General features: G+C 38.1%; 1 protein-coding gene across 2 annotated transcripts in view; it reads right to left on the minus strand.

Annotated features, from left to right (window-relative positions):
• Nucleotides 1–469: 469 nt before the first annotated feature.
• LOC149798051 (heat shock 70 kDa protein 12A-like) overlaps nucleotides 470–20,282 on the minus strand; it is a 58,450-nt gene continuing 38,637 nt past the window's right edge. For both annotated transcript variants that reach the window (XM_089963141.1, XM_089963140.1), the window contains exons 4-6: nucleotides 4,999–5,223; nucleotides 4,016–4,166; nucleotides 470–3,753 (exon numbers count right to left, since the gene is read on the minus strand). In XM_089963141.1, coding sequence (XP_089819267.1) covers nucleotides 2,690–3,753; nucleotides 4,016–4,166; nucleotides 4,999–5,223 — 1,440 coding nt within the window. In that variant the 3' untranslated portion in view covers nucleotides 470–2,689. The remainder of the gene's footprint in view (nucleotides 3,754–4,015; nucleotides 4,167–4,998; nucleotides 5,224–20,282) is intronic.

The raw sequence follows: 20,282 nt of genomic DNA on the forward strand, positions 1-20,282 counted from the left end.
TCATCTCAATTTCAATTTGAAATATCTTTCTTTTATTCGCAGTATTTGTAGTTGTGTAATTGTCCTATCATTTTCTTTTTCCTTTTTCCTTTTTCCTTTTTCGTCAGCGTACCATTAATGTCTTGCAAACATATTTACTTCTATAAAACATATTATAACTATGATCTTTTCTGTTCGCTAAGGATAATGTTAATATATTTGAAATATTGTGCTTTAGAGATTCCGTAATTTAAAAAATATTTTACAATAGTTTCTCGCCGCAATGTTGCTTGTCTTGAAAGGTACGTGCTACATTCACGTAAAAGATTGCGATTTATCATATGGTACTTAAGGTGTGTGGAGATTATACACTTGAAAATGAAGTTTAGATGAAAATTGAGACATAAGTCAATGAATTTGCGATTTGTTGTTTTGAATTAAGTTTAAATACATCACATGCAGATGCACATGGCAAATACTTCAAGGTTCATTTATATTTTTAATGTTTGATGTGTTAAAACGTTAGCTAAATAGTAAAGCGAACAAATGACGTATTATTTACCTTCATACAAACAATTAAAACTTCATCAGTAGTAACATAACAATTGTTGTTTACATAATTATAAAAGCTTTTTATTCCTTAGATTTAAAACAATTACCTTCAGACAATTATCGCACGACAATATAGTGACGCGAGCGGAAATGACATACGAACTGGTACATCATTCAGGGAAAATAGCTATTGTCGTATGTACCCGTGAGAATAAGATGTTACCAGCTTGCAAACATAATTACTGTCACACGATATGGTAGTACATCAGGATCCAATCCCCGAATTGCATCTGTTTCTTACGCTACCCTGTTTGTTGCTGGCGGTGTGGTTTACAAACGTAGATATGGTTGTTTGTTACCATTTGTTGTGCCTCTGAGATATACGTCAAAGAAAAAGACACTCAGTCTATACAGTGATTAATGAATCTACTAATCGGCATTCAGTTCGTACAGCCAAGGCAATCAAGAGACAATACAGACCTGTTTAGAAATGCCGTAAAACAGCGAGGAGTAACTACTGACTCTCTGCAAGAGGAATAAAATGTTAGGGAAAAAACGTGAATTTAAAATGTTGAACCAATTTTTTATAGTATATCAGTTTCCCGACATGTCTGTAGATCTGACCGAAAATAATATTAGAATAATTATGTTATGGTCATTTGGTGATAAACAGACTATTTTCATTTCGTTAATATCGATGACCAATTGGGCTATCACGGAGTCATAAAAATGACCGTTAATAGTAAATTGCGACAGAATAGTTTTGTATTTGTCTATCTAAACAATGAGATAGAATTGTATATTATGTCGGCGATAACATACTGATTTATGAAACAAAGCCACAAGGTCATCTAACTGTCAATAGTCAATACTCATGGCTTCGACTTGGAGCACACTGCTAATCAATGTGTCCTTTTCAAGTGTATAACTATCTTCCACTTCGACGTTCAGGTAAGTCCAAAATAAAGTTAAAAACACTTGCTATCGTATTATCTACCCGAGAAAATTGACGGTGGCTTTTGCAGACTTTATTGCTCTGTTATTTTTTGCTCTAGCGTCGATTTCAGTGCCACCGAAAATCTTGGGGAAAGCATTTCTCTGCTCTCTTGGCACACTTTTGTCGAGAATTTGACAGCCAACGTACTCACGGCTCTAAAACAACGCTCATCTGTGACGCACATTGAAGATTTATGGGTTGAGGCATATGTTGTAAATCCAATGCTACTTTGAATTGCTGTCATCGGAGAATACGACTTTTCCTTGGATGTCTCGTTTAGCTCAACGATCTTGCCTATTTCAACATACTTATCAAAGATGTTAGAACAATATGGTCAGTCTTTGTATTATTTTCGCTTCTGAATGTCATGCTTTTCATTGTCGAAGGGAACATTCTTATCAACCCCATATCTGTATTTGTGTACACGCTGTAAAATAGACGATGGTTTGTAACCCAAGACTAGGGCTACCTTAATGACGATCAAACTGGTTTCCTGTGGTATGAAGACAACATCACCCCAAAATGTATGGAACATGATCGCTAGTATGAGAATTTTTACCTAACAGAAAACTCGCATGATGACCAAGCAGTTGAGTCTCATGTAAAACAGTCATTCCGTATTCCTACAGCAGAAACCATGTTATCTGGAAATTAATACAGACAGCTACAAATGAACAACATATATCTTCTTCTATGTCTGGTGTCTATTTGTACAATGACCCATGATGCGGTTGTACATATTGCTCTTCTTTTGTTTAGATTTTTAGCTTGTACTTTTGTTTAAATCAGAATATAACATTAAAATAGCTATTTTATGGTTATTTGCCGATAAAACCAAATATTTTCCTTTGTTAATATCGATGACCAATTGGTCCAGCCAGAAGCCGTAAAAATGACCGTTGACAGTTCGTTGTGACACATTATGTTTGTATTATTTCCGTCCAAACAGCGAAATATAATTGTACATTTATTCGGCGATAATAAGCTGCGTGATAAAACAAAGCCACAAAGCGATCTAACTATCGAAATAATGTCAATAGTTATTGCTTCTCCTAGGAGTGCACTGTTAATCAGTAAGTCTTTTTCAAGTGTATTATTCTTTTCTACTTCGACATTCAGGTAACTCCCTATTAAAATTACAAAAACTTACTATCGTATTATCTAACCGAGAAAATTGACGGTGGCTTTTGTAGACTTTCCTGTTCTTTCCTCTTTTGCTGTAACTTCGATTTCAGTGCCTCCAAAACTCATGGAGAAAAGAACACTTCTCTGCTCACTTGGCACACTTTTATCGACAATTTGACAGCTAACGTACCCAAGCTTCACACATCCGTCATCTGTAACGTACATAGGATATTTCTGGGGTGAGGCATATATTGTAAATCCAACGCTACTTTGATCTTCTGTCATCGGTAGGTAAGATTTCTCCTTGGTTGTCTCATTTAGTTCGACAGTTTGGCCTATTTCAACATATTTATCAAAGATGTCGTTACAATATGGCCCATCCTCGTATACTTTTCGCTTCCGGATGTCATGCTTTTCATTGTCGAATGGAACCATGCTATCAACCCCATATGTGTATTTGCATACACGCTGTAAAATAGACGATGGGTTGTGACCGAAGACTACAGCTCCCTTCAGCACAACCAAACTGGCTTCCTGAGGTATGATGACCTTGACACTGGGAAAGTTTGATCTAATTGCATATTGGAGTATCTTGGATTCAGCAAAACCCCCTACCATCAAAATATTTTCTACTCCCTTGACACGTGTGTCTTGCATCAATTCCTTCACGTGGGATACGGTGCTTTGGATTGCATTAGAGAAAAGATCTTGCATTACAGAAGCATCTGCGCGTAGTTTATCACCCACAAGTGACACTTTATTGCCATATTTGGATTGTTTAATTGCATTTCCAAGATCTTCGCCGGTCTCTTTTTCAAATATTTGTTTCAAAGACCAAGGAAGCCTGATAGATACTTTTGCATCTTTGTCCGGAGCTATTTCTCTTTTCTTTAATTCAAAATCCCTGAACATTTCAAGATAACCTTCTTTGCTCTCACGCTGGAAGCGCTGGAAGACAGGAGTCCCAACAAGGCTAATAATAAATTGTTTGTAGCATTCGTCAACTTGAGTTCCTCCCCAGGCACCCCCACTGGCTTTGAGCAATTCTTTTAATTTTCCTCCTGGCAGTACCTCATGGATGGTGATATCAACCGTTCCACCTGAGGACAAAAGTAATTGCAGCTAAAATAGTTTCCGTTTGTTCAAGGTAAGAAATAGGTACAAGTGTCAGACATGTCTCTATTTAGATATTTGTTGATACTACAATACCCATAATACAATACATATCACTTTGACCTTCATAAAATGTTGTTTAAAATCACCAATAACAATTTCTATGTATTAAAGCAACATTTAAAAAATACCGTGACACGATAGCATGAAGAAACGTTTCCTTATCATAAAATAAAGAAATGAAATAACCTCCTGCATCCAACACCAGGTATCTTGAGCCCGGTTTAAAAGACTCCATTACCCCTCCCATAACCATCTTTTCTACTGGGAGAAGGCAGCAAAATATAGATGCTGTTTCTGGCTCAAGTGCTATCTTCAAGCTCACATTCGCAATTCCTGCCTGATAAAGAAATACGATTTATTTGTAAATTGTCTGAATACATATTTTATAGAACGTTTTTGACATGTGATTCATCATCTTGGCCCATCATGTTAAATCTATGAACATTTTAAAACATACGATTTCACGTTCTCCCTATCAATTATACATTCTAATGTTTGATTCCCATTATTCGTATAAAGACGTCATTTTTTTTGTCCATCTTAAATCTCCCTTAGACGACAGAGAGGCCCGCACATGATAATCCTAAGGAGTAATGTTAATTCCCTTAAGTCGCAATATCTCTTCATACATCTACTAATACGTTTTGTAAAATCAAAAGTATCTACGCTATTCGCTTCAAATTAAAATAGGGGCCCCGAGTGGCCGAGTGGTCTAAAGTATTCTCCGTTGCGGTTCATTGCCACCTCACCTCTGTCTGCATGGGTTCGAGTCTCGGATTCGGCCAATGTGGGTATGTAAGAAAGCTTGCCAGTAGCTTCTTGTGGGTCGGTGGTTCTTTCCGGGGTTTTCCGGGTTCTTCCACCATTAATACTGGCCGCCATGTATAGCCTATCGTGTGCTGAAAAATGGCGTTTAACCATTCAACAACAACAACAAAAATCAAATTAAAATAAGTATCTCTGACTTGCTTGCCTGTTCACTATTTTTTAAAGTTAACATAATCAAAAACAGTGACAATGGGTGCTTCAAGCAAATGTAAAGGTCTTAATGGTGACGAAGTTGTATATATGAAAATTATTTAATTTATTTATTCTGGTGAAATAAATAAATAGGAAAAAAGAAATGGGATGGATGGTAGTATAAAGAGCTTTAATCAGTACGTATTTACCTGAACAGCTGCCTCGCGCATGAACTGTTTAGCAGAGTCGTTCCAAATAGCAGGAACCGTCAAGACCCATGTAATCTCATCGTCTCTTATTTGACCACTTGCAAGTCTGTCATGACACGTTTTTAACATGTCCTCTTTAAGGTACCGGATAGCCAATGAGAAAACGGTTATTGCTGGTAAAGATCTTTGTGTTTCATCCTCGAGATGTGCATTTCGGTCAAAACTCTGTGAACGAGATATTTTACATTTCAGACAAGAAAGTATTAATAACAGCCCTAACTCACTAATCTGTCTACTGAAGTTTTCTCTCAACATGTGACCTAGAATTGTTATATGGGATACTGGGTTATCATGCCCTCTAGTTATGATATGTATGTAACCGATAACAACAAACACCTTGATTCAGTCTACGCACCGTGGTGCAGTAATGTTACCAACACAAGTCCATACACCAGGGACATAGAAACACAGAGTATTGTTCTTTCTAACCTATTACAGATATATGTTTGTGCTTTAAATCAAACTGCATGTAACGAAATGTACTGACCGGTCACGTGATTTCATTTTTTGAATGTACATAACAAACTTAACACCTGTAATTTAATTTTCATTAATTTGCAAATGTAACGGAATAGAAACCATTTGCGTCATAGTCATATGATCGTTATAAATTAATAAATTAATGGTGTTTAATTGAAAACAAAGCATGTGCATATTATATGCATATAAGTTTCATGTGTGCGTGTTGTTCTCAAGGCAGATACATTTGTTTTATCAAGCTACAGAGTTATTGTAACAACGTTATGAATATAATGAAACATGCGGACACATTGGAACAAAATGTTACGGATATTACGAAACATGCAGATATATTTGAAAACCAAATGTTGAACGAATGACTTAGAGCGGACATAAAGGAACATGCCTACATAACAGGAAGTAATAAATTTAGCTTCGGTCAGGTCAGCAGCAATATATGCGCTAATGTATAATGGGACTATGGACAATAAAAGACGCAAGTTCACCAAAGTCAACTCGTATTTATGCTTCACCTCTTTCATTACGAGCTCTTATGGAAGCGCATAGTGTACCAGCTTATAACAACGTTCACTTCTGGTGTACATTTTTCCGTTTCCCTGATACTTCAGGTGAGAATGCAACGTTTGGAAATATACAAAATCAAAAGGAGGCACAAGGGACTAATTTTCCCTAAAACAGGAATGCATGAAATATACTTTTGATATAAATCACACAAACAATGTAAGAACATTTCGTTAGACAGGTGCAACAAACACAAGTGCCCTTATTCTAAACGGTTGTATGTTGTCCTCACAAGCACCCCAGCTGACTCCACTAATGTTCCACCGGAAGCACGGGTTGCAGCGCATGTTGTGACCAACTAACAATTTCCGAACATGTGTGTGTCAGCAGAATCTACGGGTTCCCAAATGCGATCTGCAGGTTCCCAAATGCGACCGCAAGAATATTCCGAAGAGCGAACGAAGATTTCTTCGGCGGTAGAACTACACACGAACAAAAAAACATTGACTAATTAAAGTGTTTTAATATTACTGCATATATTTGGAACAAATTGATGTGCGTGATTTCTCAATTGGAAAACAACGCTATCCGGGCAGCAAAGTGTGAATGAATATCGTTGGACACATGATGATCGTGTTCGTAACAAGGTAGGTGTGAGTATAAATATTGAACGGTGCAAAACCTGTGGCGGTCTATTCAAACTCTGGTACGAATCCTCCAAAAATGAACGCGCGTGCTGATCAATCGTGATTTAAAAAAAAAAAACCAGATATATCAGTTCCTTAGGTAATACATGAATGTCACCAAGGATACATACAGGCATGCACTTATCAGTCCCTGCATGATAGATCCATATGTGTTAGCCAACAAATGCTGGAACTGAGTTAGTATTAGTATCTTTATTGAGGAAGTACTCAACCTTTCCGGGTTATCTTTATGCCATCGTACTCGGTAAAGCTTGAAGAGTATATGGCGTAGTTTCCAAACGAATGTTATTTTGGCACAGCTGAGAAAACGCCCTCTAGACTGGTAACGGTACGATGATGTAACCAATCAAGTAACACACCTTCATTTCTTGTACACCCATGATGTTTCGTATCCATGGACGTACCACGACCTTTATCGACTTTTATCGTCATACGCGTCCATATAAAAAATGGGGTATAATAATAATAATAATAAAAATAATAATAATAACAATAATAATGATACTAATAATAATAATAATAATAATGATAATAATAATAGTAATAATAAAGATAATATATATATATATATATATATATATATATATATATATATATATATATATATATATATATATATATATTTACTTATACATACATATATAGACAGAGAGAGAGAAAGAGAGAGAGAGAGAAAGACTTGCTCCAAAAGATAAAAGTTCAGCTCATTTGAATCGTTCCGGCTTTGCTAAGACCTAGTTTGCAATTAGATAATCTTCTTGCGCAAATCGACAAGATCATCCTCACGGAAAAGCTGTGGCAATAATTCCAAATCAAACATATTGTTGATCCACGTTTTGATCCTGACTGGTTAGTCCGTCAGGTGGTGAAACTTTCACGGAATTTGACGGATCCGTATCAATATTTTCGCAAGGATGAGTTTGCCGTTGAATGCACCGTGGACATCTTTCCCACGCGTCAAGTTAAACAATCGGATCCGCTAACACGACCCAACTAACATACCACGTTGTGTGGTATATTTTTTGGCGGCTAAATTTGCTATGATGAACTCATATCCCCGCTCGTGCTCGCAATGTCGTCCTCGTGACCACATTAATTTACCCGTGTTCTCCGTTTATGTTTTGTATAGTACACAACATGAACTCATGATTTTTCTATATCGACCGTATCTCTCAACGTAACTGATTTATTTGCGAGTAAAACACCCGAATTAAAAAAAGCACTAGAGGCATTCCCAAGTTCAATCCATCATAGGATCCACTGCATCAGGAAATATATAAAGCTGTTTAATCTCACTCTGACAGAACCGTTGACTGACGACCAGCACAGGTACGATATCCTCAAGGATATGAACCTAGTGTGCAAAGACATGTTCGCGAGACAAACGGCGACAGAAAACTGGTTGATATATTGTTGACATGAATGACGCCGTCGACATCGACGATATCAACGGAGATATAAACAATCTTGTCATGTACGACCATGATGTAATGGTTAAAAAAAAAAAAAAACGCACGAATATTTTTTTGTAGACGTCACAAAAACAGTGACGTAATTTATGTGACACAAGGATGTTGATAGCTTTAAAGGGGATCAAAGAGCTCGGGTTGTGAAACATTCATGGGACATGGTGCTTCAGCTACATGGATCACAACCGAATAAAGAATTTCTACTCGCTTGCACATGTCACACAGTATGGATTTGTTACGCAAAACGTAACTGATACACGCATACGCTACCAACTTTTTTGTAGACGAGACTGGTGACATAAATATCACCAGCATGCATAAGTTAAACGGAATGATTATCACAGCAACGAATCGAGTCAATATAAAAACGTATGTCAGCATACGAGAACCTCAAGTAACAACTATAAGAACGTCAAACCACACTTCAAGACTTACCACGAGATTTAATCAGATTTTGCCCCGTTGATCACGTCCAAACTTGCAACCAGTGTGACCAAAGAAACATTTGAAAAAATAAACTGCCCGGAGACGTTGGAGGAATCGGAGTGACCACGTAGGAGATATCCGCGGAAACCCATTAGCCTCTCTTGGCCGCAATAAATGCCGAACGAGCCGTTTAACACGCATCCGAATTATTGTAGGCTTCCCGTCTTGCGCTCGAAGACGAATTCAAAGATATGCAGCTGAGTCGGCCCTTGAGTATGAATGAGCGTTAAACAGAGCAATTCACACTTTAACAAAACATATCGCCTTTGTATGATCATATTCAAAAATGTGGTCATATTTTCTCCTGACGAATATAAAAATAGATGCAGATATGAATTGCGGCCCCTAAACGATATCTCGGAAGATTATTGGCGTAATATGTTCATCTGGAGTAGCCGGTAAAGCTAGAACAAATTCCCGAGGTACCACTGAAAGAATTTCTTTAGGGCCATCGAGGAGTGGGACAACAAAGAATTGCACCGACTGGAACTTAAAGCAGAAGATGATCGATGTGAAGAACGGCGACTGTGATGGAAAAATATTTCCACGTCGAATAAACTATATGGGTACTTCCAGGCACAAGGAAAACGGGCATGGGAAACACAAAAGACAAAGTTTCCAGTGAGAGGAAAACCACGTCCCCCTCCAAATCTCTTTCTAGGCCATATATATATATATATATATATACGATTTATCAACAAATAGAGATAAACAGTTTTAGTAATATTAGTATTATGTATAATACATGCTTATTAGAAGAAAAGAAAACAAATTACACAAAAAAAAAAAAATATTACAAAGATAAATGTAATCAACATATACACTAGTATAATCTTTATAGCTGTTAAAGTGGTTATCAGAACTCAATTTATTTAATAAAAATATAATAAAAATATGGTGTGCATTACGGTTACTATCAAGTATTTTATAAATAATTAATCATATTATATTGATAGTTAATTACAAATTCAATTTCATTTTTAAAGAATTAGTAAACTTTTTTTTATGTTATTAGATTATACTTTTAGCAATTAAGATTTTCTGCAAAGTAAAATAATATGAAATATTCATATCTAATTGTAAACAAGGGACATAATTCAGAAAAAAAAAGAAAAAAAAAAATTAAAAATTAATAAAAAAATTACTAAATGTCATATAGTGTTTTTGAATTTAGACCTTTTGGATATACCGTATTAAGACGGTGAATCCAATAGGTTTCCTTTAGTAGACGTTCCATTTCAGAATCAGCTTTAACAATAGGTTGGAAGGAGAAATCTTGCAATGTATGGGAATTTTTGTTAAAATGTGCGGCAACATGAGATGAAAATGATTGATCGATATAATTTTTTATATCTGATCTATGTTGGTTCATACGTTTAGATATTTGTTGACTGGTTTGTCCAACATATTGGATGCCACATTTTTTGCACGTTATCAAATAAATAACATTGGATGTTGCACAATTAATGTCACAACGCATATTAAAAATTTCTTTCGTATTATTACTATTAAAAGAAGTATTTTCATTAATAAATGAACAGTGTGAACATCTAGGTCTATTACATTTAGTTGATGATCCTATTTTATTTGATGGTTTTTCTAATTTGGAATTAGTTAGGAAATCTTTCAGATTTTTAGTCCTTTTATAAGCAAGTGTGGGTTTGCTTTCGTGTAGCGATTTAACACTTGCTTTACATGATAAGTTTAATAAATCCCAATATTTATTGATAATCTTACCTATATTAGGCAAACTTGGATTATATTCAATAACAAAAGGAATGATATGTTCATTTCTATTTTTGATTTTATATTGTAAAGATTCAAGCTGTGTAAGAGAAGATACCTTTTGGAAAGCAGTATTAATGATGTCAATAGGGTAATTCTATTTAAAAAATGCTGACCTAGCTCTGTCAAAGATGATTTAAAAACAGCATCATCCGAAGTAATTCTTCTGAATCTTTTAGCTTGACTATATGGTATCCCATTTTTACATGATTTAGGATGGCATGAAGAATATTCAACATATTGATGAATATTCGTGTTTTTAACATGAACCATGGTAGTAATTTCATTATTTTCATTTTTCATGACATCAACGTCCAAGAATGAAACTTTAGTTTTAGAGACATTGAATGTAAATTTTATTGTTGGATGTAATTTGTTTAAACTGTCTATAAAGTAATAAAGGTCTTCTAATGAATAACTCCAAATCATAAAAATATCGTCTAAAAACCTTAACCATGCATCCGGTTTTAAGAGGCATTTATTTAGAAAATCATTTTCTAATTTCTATATATATATAGTTCGTCCATCAAATCGATGGGGACCAGTTTAGTCATCAGTGTTTTAGCGGGAATATATGGATTGTGGGTGTGTAGGTGTCTAATGAAGCCGATGTTATGTAGAATTGTGGACATGGGATGGTAGCAGCGCTGATTGTGTTGTTACTGGCTCGTGATTTCTTGGCCTGTCTCCGTTGTTCTGATGCAGTTGTCACGTTGGCTTCGCAAGCTGAAGTACCTTTAGTGATGGGAGAGCGCCACACGATCCAGTCCTGGGCAGTTTGCTCTCACGTGTAATAGTTAATGCCAAAGTTTTTGAATGACCTCTTCAGGGTATCTTTGTACTGTTTTCTCTGGCTTCTTTTGTTGCGTTTAAGTTTTTCAAGCTCGTAATACAATTGTTTGGAAGCCGGTGGTCTTGCATGAGAGTTGTATGGCCTGCCCACCACAACTGTGTTTGCATCAAGATGGTGTAGATACTGGGAAGGCTTGCTCGGGCAAGGACCTCAGTATCCGGGATCCTGTCTTTCCACTTAATGTTTATGTGTCTTCTGAGGCAGGTAGAGTGGATGTGGTTCAGCCTTTTAGCATGGCGTTGATACATTGTCCGGGTTTCGCTGTCATATATTTTCACAGAGAATACTGTCGCTTTGTAAACCTTCAACTTTGTAAACTAATGCCTCGTCTGGTCCAGACCTTGGCGTGTAGTCTGCCGAAGCTGGCTTTTGTAGTCCTGGCATTAACTTTGCCATCGATTTCGACGCTTTGTGAACAGATGCTGACAAAATAGGTGAATCCGTTCACTGCGCTCAGTTTTTATCCTTTTACTGTGATATTTTGGCTCAGCATACTGTTTTTCTGGGGCTGGCTGATACATTATTTCAGTTTTCTTTGTTTTGATTGTAATTCAAAAATTTGTACAAGCATAAGACAACTTGTCGACAATAGGTTGCATGTCAGCATGAGATGAAATAACTAACGAAGCTTTTCAGTCATAGCTGCATCGCCTTCCTTGTTTATCTCTGAGTATTACAGTTATCCAAATATCAGTCTGTATTCGAAACATTCGCTTGCGTATGCGTGGTAAGTTAAACCCGACAGAGGAAGGCAACACGTACCCGATTGGACCTTGCTCGACATTCCCTCGAAAGCTTACGAAATCCAAACCATCAACAATGAATTCTTCGACGGATAAAACATATGACCTGCAAAAATTCAAGATAGCCATCACCGTACAGGAATCCACAATTAGCTCGATCATCGAAATATACACAGAGGGATACTAGGTTGATATTTATGTGTCGTATGTAATATCCGTACTTGGATGGCCTGACGGGCCTAGCTATGGTCCCTTCGCTGGCGAACCGAAGGAAAGAACACTGATACACAATTATGATCCGAATGGTGACAGACATCATAATACCCCGGATATCGTCAATATACAGTCCGGTCTATTTAACGTGTAATGCCATCCACTGAAGATAGCAATTATCGCACATATAGCAAGCATAAATCAAGCAGCTCAGATATACATTTTATATAGCCTTGGCCCCGACGTATCCGCGGGTGACCTGATTTCGGTTTTACTGACCGGTCACGTTTATCTGCGGTGCATGGACAATACGTTATCACGATTGCGTTGTAGCTGACGGACCAAGTTAAACAATCACTTCACTTTACATCATAGCATGCGTTTACGTATGGCAATGTCTGTTCGAAATATAAATTCGCTTGCGCCTGTGTGCCAAGCAGTTTAGAGCAATGACCTATGTGACACTGTCTAGGGTCTGTTCAAAATACTGGTTCCCAAAACGTTGCAGATTGGAGAACGTTGAAGAACAACTTGCCATTAAAATGATCCAACAGGTAAAGAATAAAGCATTTGGGGCCGTTGGTGAAATGATTTAAAACGATTCCTCTGGCCTCTGAGAAAAAGGTTGGTACAATATAATTGCTTTCTACCGCAGACAATCCCGTTTGAGTCGAAAAAGTAATAAAGAATGCAGCGAAGTAACTTGTTTGGCAACAGTGATTGTGTGAGTGACCCAGTAACCTCTGAAAGTAGACGGAAATCAATACACGGCTGTGCAACGAGGTGATTTTGTCAACAACTGAATGATGGATCTTTTTTATCAGCGCCCAATATGCCATCGATTGAAATTAATCGAAGCGTACTTAGCCAGAATAATACTTGGATTGGCACGATATAGGGGTGATTATTATCTAGCTACGGGTATGCTAATGATTTTCGAAAGAGATATCACAGATAATGCTGAAAAAAACAACATATCTTAAAGTATGAACTTCATAAGATCCCGTTACTGATCTAGAGTCAAATTATTCTGCTGATAATTCAACACCGAGCTTGGGATTTGCCCTTCGTCGAACACAAACTAACGCCCACTGTCCATATTCATGCGTGATTCTACTGTTGTACAGCTTGGGATTCGGCACGGGTGTTGGAAACGTTATGTTTGATGCTAAACACACTGTTATGCTAAGACGACGCAGTATTGATGTCGAAAATAACTTGACACGCCTAGGGCTTAAATGTATCCTCGAATGCAGCGTGGAACAGGTATTACGCTGACTAAGCTGTCGTTCAGAATGACATCGCGGCCGAACATCGATTACTGTCATTTATGTCAGCGGGATGTCAATCTACGCTGTCGTGGTTCATAATGACCAGGGCACATAACTGAGTCTGATCAGGAGGTAGATCAGAGCCTAGCAATGCGTTTCATGTACTCATAACGTTTCAGGACACACGACGGCTGATTAATCAGAAGAAATCCTATTACGTTTGTCCGCCTTAATGTGTCTGAAGTATCACTTGTGACTTATTATGCATCAAGAACCATCCTATGAAGTTCTGAATGATTTTGAACAGAATCATCTCTAATGAACATACCAAAGAGGGATATCGTTCATAGGGAGAGATCAGCATGTCGCCACAGGGTTGCAGATTTCTCAGAAACACATTTCATTTATTTTCACTGGAACATTTAAACCTATTCAGTCAGTCGTGGATATGCATTTTCGGGTCCTCATTGGTCAATGGCGGTCAACGTTGATGCTTACAAATGAATCGTCGTGATATTGTCGGACAAAACACTAATGCTTGAAAGGGATCAAGCAAGTTTCTTGAGAATGTTGGCGGTCTACTAGTCCGCCACTTGACTCGGGGGGATCGGGACATATGTAGGTTGGAAGTGATTGGGTCGCTTGAAGCAATCAGCATGTCCGACAATCTCTCGGAGACCGTGCACGAATATACATTGTCACGATTGAAAAATTAGCTACAGAGCTTATCAATAAAACAAAATCGTGGATATCTGATGACGATCGAGAAGAACAATCTTACTGTAAAGTAACAGGCACATGCATAGACGTGTCCACAGTTACCAAGAGCATTGACCTGGCTGCCATGACCGCATAATTCTAAATGCTCAAAACCGAGTACAACAATCACGTGTATTTATTTAGGCGATTGCAGAGAAAGTTCATACATCTTAACTCTGATATTGAAGCGTGGAGGAAAAGACATCTATGAACCGAAAAACAAACCGGCTGAGGCATATCCCTTGGTGGTTCACACAGGCACGTATACATTTTCTGTGAAAGGCCAACCAACTCTCAACTCTCAAAATTACATCCGAACATGTATTTTTACGAATCTACGTAGCCGGGCATTTAAAAGCTTTCAATACGCTACCACCATCGTGAACTGTTAATGAACTGATTATTTTGCACATATTTGATGGTTATTGTGTAATCAGGAACGATCCCACCCCAGGGAGGTCAACGATTTATTCGATATAAACACTATTTGGGGCACACACACCTTTGAGACACCCATGATACTTCCCACGGATCGATTTATATTGATTCTAATAAAAAGCTACCTGGCGGTGAGGCCTATATTGATGGTCAGATAATCAACAGATAGTCGTTCTGGTAGAATTATACTGGTCTGTGAGATCTAAACCCATGGAGTTTGTGTGATGAGTGCGGCTCGTTAATGCGCTACTACAATAACTGACGCACTCTCGTGATTGCATATTTACTGGAGTGCATATATAATATGCATGTGGGCATCTAGAGATAATCGAGAAAATATTGGACGACTACATTAATCTTGCTGAGGTTGGATAGAACGAGGCTGTTCTGTTTCTGAATCCATTTTGTCCGCTGCGATCCAGGAACATCATCTGGACTAATATCGTCATACAACTGCCAGTATTCACGTCATGAAATATTCCTGTGATCTATAAGTAAACTCAGCAACTCGAGTTAATCCGCGAAAACCATCTGGGATGAAATGCAGCGCACAGTTGCAAAAACCGGCGACTATGTGATCAGTGAGCTTAAAATGAACAACGTATTGTTGTCAGGACTCGGTTGACAAATTTCTTAAATTGCTTGACGTTATGGCGAACTACATTACGCAACATATATTTTCGCCCGCCGACACAGTTATGACCAGTCATGATATTCAAATGATCACTTTGGGAGTGATGGAAGTTCAAATGAACAAGACCACTGCTATATCACTGGTTTTTACCGGTTAGCAGCGCACAACCCTTGCAATCGTCAGTTGCAAATTAAACTAAACCAAATAATAAATCCAATTCTGCTTGAAAACCTGAGTGGGTAAGATGACCACCTGGTTATGCAACAAGTCTCAGCGGCATAAAATGCTCTAATATGCGTAATCCGCATTTACCTGGAAAACTATATGATATATGATGTTTTAATTGGTCAGTTTCAATTCATTGATTCACTGCAGATTTTTATGAATTCCAGCCTGGACAAGTTAGTCCGTAAGCTTTAAAATTTATAATCGATAAAACATAAATAATCCTGACAAGCTGAAGTTGATAAATAATATGGAAGCGTATACCTAGTAGTATATGAGCTGATAGGAAATGTGTACTGAAACTTTAGCTGCCATCCATAGAGAGATCCCATTCATCGTTGTATCGCGGAGGTACGCACAAGCAAACAACGGTTGATCCTACTACCCCAAAAAGTTACTGTATGTATCTTGACTAGGCTATGATGCAAAGGCCAGGAACAACTAAAATATGAAAGAGGTGGACTACGTGACCCTCAAAAATTTACTGAACGGTTGGCAATACTCGTTGGATCAGTTCGCTCAGGCATCAAAATGTCATCAACAAGGCCGCATCATTTGTGAACGGTTGCACATAAAGCGACATTGGGGATCCGAAAAAAAATTCGCGCGTTGATGAATGAACTTACCGAAGACATCGACGAGGAACACAACGGTGGGTACTCATTCAATTGAAACACTCCGGATTTATCAACTGAAGTAGATGCTACCATCCAAGGTGTAGGGAGGTGCATTTCTGATTTGCAACCATGGATGACATGTAACACGATGCAGATGAATGATGATAAAACTGTAGCCATTCTGATAAACAACACAAATACTTTCTCATTTACATCCTTTACTTAAAACAATAAATATCAACCACACCAACATTAGATTCACACAGTCAATACAATACTTAGAGTTTACTCTCGACAGTACTCTCTCATTGCACCAACTTGTCATGAACATATGCAAGGCTGCATATCTTGAGCTGAGACGCATCAGCTCCGTTCTCCATTATCTTTCAGCTGATGACATTAAAACACTTGTGTGTTTCTTAGTACTATCAAGGCTGGATTATTGTAATTCATATATGTCTGTTTCGTCTCAATATCTACTCCAGAAACTTCAAAAACTTCAAATCACAGCTGCTCCGATCATCCTTAGAGTACCACAATCAGATCACACCCAACCCTGCTCTGTACCCTATACTGGCTATCCATTCGATCCAGAATCAAGCACAAAATTCGTTTCTCTGTGCTACGTTTCACTGATGGGCTCCAGTCCAACATACATATCCGATCTCACCCATGTGTACACACCAGCAAGATACTTACGCTCCTCTTCTGACACTCGTATTCTCATCATTCCCACTATGAAAATGTACTCATATGGACACTGTTCTTTTGCATACCCGGGCCGAGCAACGTATTGCCCACTGAACTTAGACACAAACACACAGCGATCACATTCAAGAGCGCACTTAAAACTCACCTATTTCGACTTCAAGAACAGACTAAAGGACCTAATAATGTTTCCTTACCTTACATATTTTCAGCATGTTTTATCTTTTTTGATTTCACGGTGTTTCTTTGTAATCATATCACTGTATGTGTTTCTTATGTGCTGTCTAGTGTTGTAACGCGCATAGTTTCTTAAGATTAGGTGATATACAAGGTCCTCAATATTATTATTATTATTAGCATTATTTACCCGAAATCAATGCAGCAATACAGCTTGTCGTTGCAAACGCAACCTGGAATGTAACCGCGATGATCACAATCTCATCAAGGTACCATTTTTCTACACCAGTCACTGCTGTGGAAGATGTCGCACTGGAGATTGAATTGGTGTTGTTAAGTGTTTTCCGCAGTTGGCCTAATATTCGATTGCAGCCATTTGAAGCTAGCTGGAACGTTGTTGGACTTTCTCTTGGTGCGTACCATATTGAATTCTTCAATAAAGATATCCGATTGGGAAACACCTTAATGACCAAGCACGATTCTAAAATCAGCATATACGTCCTCTACCCCACATTCAGCCGAGCCATGTCGATCGCATTTCCGCCGTACGCGATGGATATTTTGTAGTCGTCACTGGAAAACAGTTTCCTTTTGGTCTGAAAATATTAACAAGACTCCAGAGGACCAAAGAATTCTACGTGCCGGACCTGATAGTACCAGTTACAATTGTGCACTAGATATCGTTAGAATTACCTCAATGACTCAGGTTAATCTAACCTGTTGTGCTATTAGTAGCACGTATGAGACCTCAAACTCGACAACGCGAGCCTAGTTCGGTTATATATTATTCTGGTTCCCCCTGGTGATCCTGTATCGATTACTCCTGCGTCCATGTAACAATCTCCGGTTGATAGACCTTCGTTTTACTCTTTTGGACCAGGGCGGGCACACGCTAATCCTGTGCGGGTAGACCATGTTTATGATACAATTGTACATTATAGATCGACCTCACATTTAAGCAAAATGACAATTATGTGTGAACGTGTTAAACCCGTACATGTTGACGCGAGAAAATCCGTTAACGTGCTATACTACGGAACTGAGCACGGTGACGTTGTACGGGGATTGTTTAAAAGATCACCAGAGGTGCTCTCCTTCGCATTTTTGCGTGATGCGCCAATCATTACACAAGTTGCAATTTGAGTCATTGTGAGCATAAAAAAATCAATGATGAGGCTTAGTTTAAAATTCTAGGATTAGGAGCGGTTCAGTCAATTTGAGAGTGACTACAAAGATAAGTGACTGGACAACCAGAGGTTCAACCGAAAGCTATTACACTCACATCAACGACATTAATGTCAACTCCGGTAGGCAATATTATCAACGAAGTCGCTCAACAACGTCTCAGTGTTGCTAACTCGAATCAAACAAAATTATCAATATTAGGTTAGGGATCAGACAAATAAGGGCCAGTTCATGACACATATCGGTATTTTCTTACATTTGTGACAATCGTGAACGTCCAATGAAAGCTTGTACAAGACAGCAATACCGCATACGATGAAAACATAAATCATATTTCTAAACAAGGGTATCATGGCGTTGTGCAGCAGGTCAAGTATTCTCATCGATAGAAACGAAATCGATGCATTTCTTGACGATGTTGACGTTGCTACAACAATTCTTGGATTCGCTCCATACAGCGACGATTACGCAGGGTCTGCAGGCACGTATAATATGTTCATAGAAGACATAATCGAACACCCTGATCATATCAGATACAGCCACAATGTAGTTATTTGAAAACAATCTAACCTTCAACGGCAGATTTGCACAGCGTAGAGCCCCAATTATCAGGTACGGGGAGTTTTCCTGCACGTTTCCACCCTGAAACATTAAGTTTTTGCATACACTTTAATAGATGATTTTTGGAGCCAAGGACACAATCGTGTTAAACCGTAGGGGCAACGCCAACTATGCAATTTGCAGCGATAAATTTGTCCTTCCCAATGCGGGTAAAGTTATATTATCCAAATTTACTCTATGGATGCCATCAATGAGTCCATCAATACCAACAGACGCACGTTTCTCATTGTTTATAATCTCTGACTAAACATCAATAATTTCATTTATCACGATTACAAGAGACGTCGAATAAAGTGAAGTCCGAGGAGAATTCTCTTGGCAAATAAGCATCCGAAAAGGTGTTAGTTAACTTAATCACGTGTTTATATCTTTTCAAATGGTAGACCAATTGCACAAATGATCGAAAAATCCAAAGACATTTGCCAAACTCGCAGTGACTGAGGTATCACGAAGGTTTAACGGTCACCAAGAACACACAGAAAACATTTTGCTTTGAAAACTATTAACTCGCTCGTATCCTCGACTGTTGAAATACCTGATCCGAGATGGCATAGGACCCGCCGGTAGCAATGAGTATAGAATTAATGCAGTAATTCTCGTATATAAGACTCTGCTATTGCAGTGATTGAGTGGTTCAAGGAAGATTAGATCCCAGCTTGGTCTAAATTTATAAAGTCGATCAGACATTTGCGAGGTTTCTTTATGTTGGATGAACTCGCAAAGGTTCTCTCCGGAATCGGGAAACCGGAAACATTAACCTGGATTGATCATCAGCAGGACCTGTGGTTTATTGGGTCGCATACGTTTTGACAGCCAAATCTCTTTTATATTTTGACTCGCATGGGCTCGCAGCACCACTTGAACTTGCTGAGTATTTTACCCAATGAAGTAGACAACGTTGCCTTTAAAAAGCCATGCCGGACGGCACCATATGTGGAAGTCTTGTTCATAAGTCCTTACAAGCAGTCGCGATAAGCAATGATTCCTCAGCTTCAACCCTGCAAAGACTTCTTGATTTTAATGATATACAAAATATCAGTTATTATGTATGGACGCTCGACCGTCCAACAATGCGGATCTAATGTGGATCTGACCAGGTTTGTCACCAAAACAGCTTTGACCGAGTTTAACAGCCAGGTTGTTGTTGTTGTTAACCCGGGCGAGCTTGTGATATTCTAGTATCGGATTTAGTAGCGTGTGCGGTAGAATGTCAATATTGATAAATATACGTCCTAATGATGATCAAATGATTAAACTTACCTAGTGAAAAACGACACAAATATGACCAAAATGTTAATATTTACGGTACCATGATCACGAGTTGTGCGTGATGAAATTCAATTTGAATGACT

This window comes from Sinohyriopsis cumingii, chromosome 6, assembly GCF_028554795.1.
Source record: "Sinohyriopsis cumingii isolate HCF-2022 chromosome 6, ASM2855479v2, whole genome shotgun sequence".
Classification (NCBI taxonomy): domain Eukaryota; kingdom Metazoa; phylum Mollusca; class Bivalvia; order Unionida; family Unionidae; genus Sinohyriopsis; species Sinohyriopsis cumingii.